At 50.9% G+C, this 6,522-nt stretch overlaps 1 protein-coding gene across 1 annotated transcript; it reads right to left on the bottom strand.

Annotated features, from left to right (window-relative positions):
* Positions 1-393: 393 nt before the first annotated feature.
* Positions 394-3,947, bottom strand: LOC105505165 (cytochrome P450 1A1). Its single transcript, XM_011932898.1, has 6 exons — positions 3,123-3,947; positions 2,441-2,567; positions 2,267-2,356; positions 2,051-2,174; positions 1,819-1,905; positions 394-1,627 (listed from the first exon to the last, which is right to left on the bottom strand). Exons 1-6 carry the CDS (start codon positions 3,945-3,947, stop codon positions 1,342-1,344), a joined length of 1,539 nt encoding a protein of 512 aa, XP_011788288.1. The 3' UTR covers positions 394-1,341.
* Between the last annotated feature and the right edge of the window lie 2,575 nt (positions 3,948-6,522).

The following is a 6,522-nucleotide window of genomic DNA, read 5'->3' as shown; positions in this document are numbered from 1 at the left end:
TCACTTGAGCTCAGGAGTTTGAGACCAGCCTGGGCAACATGGTGAAACCCCATCTCTACAAAAAATAAAAAAAAAAAAAAAAAATTAGCCATGGTGGCATGTGCCTGCGGCCCCAACTACTCAGAGGCTGAGGTGAGAGGATCGCGTGAGCCCAGGAGGTGGAGGTTACAGTGAAACAAAATGGTGCCACTGCACTCCAGCCTGGACGACCTGAAGACACTGTCTCAAAAAATAGAGTCTTGTCCTTCAAATAGACTGCCTAAGTGCAGCAGCTTCACCTCTTCACTGCTCCTCCTCTTCTTCCTCCCTACAGTAAAACCCCACACAGAATGGGGTTCAGGGTAAGTATTTAGATGAGTGATGAATCATTTAAAATTAAAAAATCTCCACCTATAGGATTTCTGAACAATATCTTTATTTAGCTCAGGTAGTTGTTCTTACACATTTTGGATACTTGGGTTAGAACTTTCCCTATTACATTAAATCAATGGTTCTTAAGCTCTTATGCAAGCATGTAAGCACAATGCAGGCTAGAATAGAAAGATTGTTGTGTACAAACATTAAAAATAGACATTTTATTACAAGAGTGTAGAGGAGGGAGACCAATAGAAGGTAACTGAAATACCACAACCTCACTCCAGCCCCAATCCTGGTGCCTGAATATGTGCACTGCCTCTGCGCTCTGCTCCCTGTAGACACAAGTCCCCAGCCCCTCCTGGACAGCAACAAGGGTTTTACAAGGCCAGAAGGCAGCCCTGTTTGTTCCTGCCTACAGGAAGGGCAGAGGAATGCGATATTCCCAGAAACTGTGTCCTAGACCCATAGGACCAGATTGCTCAGCCTAGTTCAAGTAGTGAGACTACCTCTGTGCCAGTATCCTGGGCTGTCTCTTCCCTTCACTCTTGGCAGCTCCCAATTGTCAAAGATTGGACAGGGTCCTGGTGTGGCCAGTTCTAACTTGCTCAAGCCAGTCAGCACCTGCACAGAGCCAGCTAGCTGCTGGGCCCAGGGGCTTCCAGAGAGTTCTTCAGAGCTTCTCAGAGGCCTAAGGACCTCCTAACCCTAGCAGGCCTCCTAGCTCAAGCACCACAACTTGGGAAGGCTCCATCAGCATCTGTGTGGCCCTGTTTTACCTGTTGTCTGTGGAGGGTGTGCAGAGGCAAGTCCAGGGTAGGGGCAGGCAGTATCCCTTAGGCTTGCCCATAGCCCAGATAGCAAAACTGTAGCCAGATAAGTGTCCATGAGTTTCAGGCTGAACCTTAGATCACTTAGGCCAGCCCGCCAATCTGGCTGCTCAACCAGACCAGATAGAAGAGTCTAGGCCTCAGGGTTCTCAAGCACCTAAGAGCGCAACTGCATTCGGAAGTGCTCACAGCAGGCGTGCTTCATGGTCAGCCCATAGATGGGGGTCATGTCCACCTTCACACCCGGTGGCACACTGAACTCCACCCGCTGCAGCAGGATGGCCAGGAAGAGAAAGACCTCCCAGCGGGCAATGGTCTCACCGATGCACTTCCGCTTGCCCAAGCCAAAGAGAATCATCTTCTCACTTAGCACCTTGTTGATAGCACCATCAGGGGTGATAAACCGTTCAGGCAGGAACTCAGATGGGTTGACCCATAGCTTCCTGTAAGCAGAGGGAGACAACTGAATGGCAGCTCAGGGCTCAGAAGCATTAAGTGAGTGGAGCCCCAACCGTAAAGGATGGAGGACAGGCAAGCAGCCCATGGACAGGAGGATCAATGCAATGATAGTATTAATAATATATAAGAGCTTAAGAGGGTAGACCCAGCCTTTCCTCTGCACCTGTGAACTTACTGGTCATGGTTGATCTGCCACTGGTTCACAAAGACACAACGCCCCTTGGGGATGTAAAACCCTTTCAGACTTGTGTCTCTTGTGGTGCTAGGGGGAAAGGAAGCTCAGTCAGGCTCAGGGCAACAGGCAAATCTCCCTGTCTCCCATGCTGTGTCCCTCCCACTAACCCTAATCAGGTATGTGGTCTGGAGTAAGACCAGTAACAGACAGCAGTGTCTCCATGGGGCCTTACCTGTGGGGGATGGTGAAGGGGACGAAGGAGGAGTGTCGGAAGGTCTCCAGGATAAAGGCCTCCAGATAGGGGAGATGGGGTCTGTCAGAGAGCCGGGGCGGCCGTGACCTGCCAATCACTGTGTCTGCAGAACACAGGGGACAAGATGGATTCAGGGGCTGCCTAGACTTGGCCAGGCCCCTGGCACTGACCCCTTTGAAGGGAGCCACTACCTACCTAGCTCTTCTTGGATCTTTCTCTGTACCCTGGGGTTCGTCACCAAATACATGAGGCTCCAGGAGATAGCAGTTGTGACTGTGTCAAACCCTGGACAGGGTAGAACAGAAGAAGTTAGGCAGGCGGCAGGTCAGGGCACTTGAGCACAGGAAGGACACATGGGGTAACTCATACCAGCTCCAAAGAGGTCCAAGACGACATTAATGATTTTCTCATCTGACAGCTGGATATTAGCGTTCTCATCCAGCTGCTTCTCCTGACAGTGCTCAATCAGGCTGTCTGTGATGTCCCGGATGTGGCCCTTAGGTAGGGAAAGTCCACAGGTGAGCAAGATCTCAAACCCAGAGCTACCTCTCCATCCAGGTCTGGTCCTTCACTATTCCTAGAATCTTTGTTCTGGAGGTGATGCCCCCTGAGGCTGTTGTCCCAGCTTCTCTCTGCCTCTGCAAGGCTGTCTCTTACTACCTTAGAATGCTGCTAGTCCCAACTTAAGGGACAGCTGACACACAGCATCTTGTACTGTTATCACCTGGATGTGCTCTTTATCTTCTTTCTATTATGAGGCCAGGAGATGAACTCTTTAACTCTTCCTGGCTCCCTCAACAACTGCCCCAGGGTCCAGCATGTAATGGCTATTCAGTGGCTATTGCTGTCTGGTGGGAGCATGGAAGGGTTAGTCAAGAAAAGGCTCTATTTCCCTGCCAAGGAAGAAGATTATTCCACAACTGGCTTCAAGATCCCAGGTTGAAGCCTCCCTGAGAACTTGCCAAGCCCCATACAGTTCCTCTTACCTCTGACCTCCCAGGCCCTGACCCCATCGCTTCCCACCATCCACCTGCCTTTCCCCAGACTGTACCTTCTCAAAGGTTTTGTAGTGCTCCTTGATCATCTTCTGTATGAAGCTGTGGAACTTCTCATTCAGGTCCTTGAAGCCATTAAGGGAACGGTTGGGCAGGTAGCGAAGAATAGGTATGAAGTCAGCTGGGTTTCCAGAGCCAACCACCTCCGCGAAATTATTATTCAGGAGGACTAGGCTAAGCAGTTCTTGGTGGTCGTGGTCATAGCGCTGGCCAAAGCAAATGGCACAGATGACATTGGCCACTGATACCACCACATACCTGTAGGGGTTAAAGTGCCCGGGCCCTGCCATCTGCTCCTGCAACTTGCTGATCAGGACCTCAGCCTCCTTGCTCACATGCTCCTCCAGGTAGCAGGAAGATGAGGAGGCTGGGTCAGAGGCAATAGAGAAACTTTTCAGGCCATTCTGGGCCAGGCGCCGGCGGGCAGCCCACACTGGTCCAGAGTCTGGGCCGAAGGACATGCTCTGGCCATTACTGACGAGGGTGAAGCTGTAGAGGTTGGGCCGGCCCTTGAAATCATCACCCTGCTGCACCAGGGCCTGCCGGATGGTGTCCAGGCCGCTCAGCACCAGCACGGGTGTGGAGCCAATGCGAATCTGCAGCACGTCCCCATACCGCTGGCTCATCCTTGACAGTGCCAGGTGTGGGTTCTTTCCCAGGGTCAGCATGTGCCCAATCAGTGGCCAGCCCCATGGCCCTGGTGGATTCTTCAGGCCTTTGGGGACCCGAGGTCTTGAGGCCCTGATTACCCAGAATACTAGACAGAAGATGACAGAGGCTAGAAGAAACGCCGTGGCCGACATGGAGATTGGGAAAAGCATGATCAGTGTAGGGATCTTGGAGGTGGCTGCTGAGAGAAGGGGCAGGAAGAAAAAAAATCAAGCCATCAGATTGGGGAATGAGAAGAGCCAACATCCTAGGGTATCAGGGAAAGGGGAAACTTTTCCACCAGAACTGCTTACTGAGCATGAAGAAGAGGATGAGGTGGGGAGAAGTTGTTGAGCTACCACTGTGGGCTAAGAATTTCACAGTCCTTCTTCATTCAGCACTAGCCACAAATCTATGAAGTAGGCTGCAGTGAGGCTCAGAGAAGATAAGTAACTTACCCAAGGTCACACAGCCAGAAAGTGTTGGATGCAGACTCCCAAGCCAAGTTGCCTAATTCCAGAATGCTTTCTCTTAACTGCTGTACCAATCTAAAATGACATCTTCCAATGTCAATCTGTGATTTCCACATAGTACCAGTACTGTTACTTTTCACATTTTCCTAAAATCGACTGTAAATCTATCTACATATCATCATAAACAATATCTGTGTGAAAGTACAACTTTGATTTTTCCCCTAACACATTAAAATAAACACATAATCAATGTGTATCACCCCAAGTCCTACCCACCACACTTAGGAAAACCATGTTCTCAGGGGAATTAGGGATCATCTGATCCTTTAGCCTCATTTAACATTTGGGGGAAGCAGCACTGACTTGCCCAAAGTCCCCCAGCAATCAGTGACAGAGCCAGGACTCAGACTCCTTAGGGACACTTCCCTGGAAATTTCCAGCTGCTGTCACATGTACCTCCTTTTGAAGAGTGGTCAGATCAATGAAGGAATTTTCCCAGAACCCTCAGTTCTCTGCTGCTCAATCCCAGGATGCAGGAAATCCCACCAGCCCCCAGGACAGAGTGAAGAAGAGACAGGGGACAGGATGGCCACTTCCCAAACCACATTGCTCTCAACCCCAGCTCTCTGAATTCAACTGACCCACAGTTTAAAGGCAGCTGGAGACCAGCTAGATTGAGCTCTTTAGTCAGAGAAATCCAGGCCAAGGTTTTTTGGGTTTTTTTTTGGATCAATTCTCAATGAATGAACAGTTTGGACCTCCCCCTTTTGCAGGTTACCAGAGAACAGAGAATAAATGGAAGGTTCCCACTAGGCTGTAAGAAAACCCCAGACTGGAATCAGGGAAATCAGGAATGGATCTAAACTGAAAGGAAACTGAGACAATACTTTCTCTGTAAGCTTGACCTAAAAAAGTGTGTAAATTCATAAACCACTCTCTCCAACATATCAGGCATCTGCCTGCTACCCTGGACTGGAGGTCAGTAGACCCAACATTCTAGTCAAAGTGATCTTGGACTGCACATTTTACTTTTCTGGGGTCCAATTTCAACACCTGAGAGAGGGTGAGACAAGATCTCCCAGTTCAGAGTGCCCAGCTGGATCCAGAGGGAAGAGGAAACTCAGATCTGCCACGGGGAAGCTGACAGTCTTACCAGTGAGGCTCCCCACAGGAGAACCACAACGCAGGGAGATGGATGGTTCCTACCACAAGTATTATAGTGGAGGGAGGCTTCCTGGAGGGGCTAAATCACACTAGATCCCAGAGTGAACAGAGGACAGTACCAGGCTTTGGTGTGCCATAGTGTCCCCTTCTGCACAATGGATGTCCCAAGGACCTGTAGCCTTTGTAAGATGGTAGGAGGCCAAGGGAGATGTGACTGGTGAGTTTTTAGGGACTGGTATTTCTAGCTCCCTGCAGTTGGCAATCTGTCACCCTGATTGTCTGCCAGCAGAGGACAAAGAAGACGGTCAATGAGATAGGAAAGGCCTGGGACTCCTGCACAGATCTGCCTCTATTGTTTCAGCTGTCTAGGACATCTCAGCACTGACAAGCCACCCTTGAGAGGGTAAAATCTGCCAGGGGTAGCTTCTTAGGCTAGGGCAGGTAAGAACCCAGCCAACCCCCTCCTTTCATCCTGCCCACCCAAGGAGAAGCGCCTGTCATCAGAAAGCCTGAGGGAGGGGCTGCACATATTCCAGCCTGCCAGGTGGCCCTGATGGGGAAGCCCCATGGTGGGCAGGGAGTCACTTACTAGGGGATGGAGCTGGAGCCTGGGTCCTGAAGTCCTGAATGAGATGCCATCCATATCTAGAGGTCTGGTACCAGCTGTGGGACCATGGGCAAGTCCTCCTCTTCCCCTGGCCTCAGTTTCCCCACTAGGGGGCTAGACTGCCTGATCACTAAAAACACTCTGAGCCTCCTTTTTTGGAGGTGCTACCTAGGAAGTCCTGGAGGCACCAAAATGTTCCTTTTATTGGGAGAGAAGGGGCAAGCCAGAAGCCCCCCAGCAACTCACCTGTAGCTGTAACGAGGTACTGAGCTGAGCTGGGAAGAGTGGACTCTTAGAGCCTGGGATCACAAGGATCAAGGAAGGTTCCAAGGAACTGTCACCTTCAGGGTGAGGGTGAAGGCACTGCTACCTTTATAGGCGGGCTCATACGTGTGGCCACGCCTCCTTCCCTGGAGCGTGCCGAGATGGAGGGAGGAGCCCCCTGAACCGGGCTGGTCTCTCTGGGATAGGAGGAAAAGGTGGAGGAGGGCAAGGGGATGGGGG

The sequence above is a fragment of the Colobus angolensis genome, unplaced genomic scaffold (assembly GCF_000951035.1).
Source record: "Colobus angolensis palliatus isolate OR3802 unplaced genomic scaffold, Cang.pa_1.0 Scaffold99, whole genome shotgun sequence".
NCBI lineage: Eukaryota > Metazoa > Chordata > Mammalia > Primates > Cercopithecidae > Colobus > Colobus angolensis.
This window is presented reverse-complemented; position numbering and strand designations above follow the sequence as displayed.

Bases quoted from the DNA above. Each gene is read 5' to 3' on its own strand.
- LOC105505165 (XM_011932898.1), bottom strand. From the start codon at position 3,947: ATGCTTTTCCCAATCTCCATGTCGGCCACGGCGTTTCTTCTAGCCTCT. The intron at 2,357-2,440 runs GTATGAGTTACC...TACCCTGTCCAG, and splicing joins CTTGGACCTCTTTGGAGCTG to GGTTTGACACAGTCACAACT. The intron at 1,906-2,050 runs GTAAGGCCCCAT...CTTTCCCCCTAG, and splicing joins CCCTTCACCATCCCCCACAG to CACCACAAGAGACACAAGTC.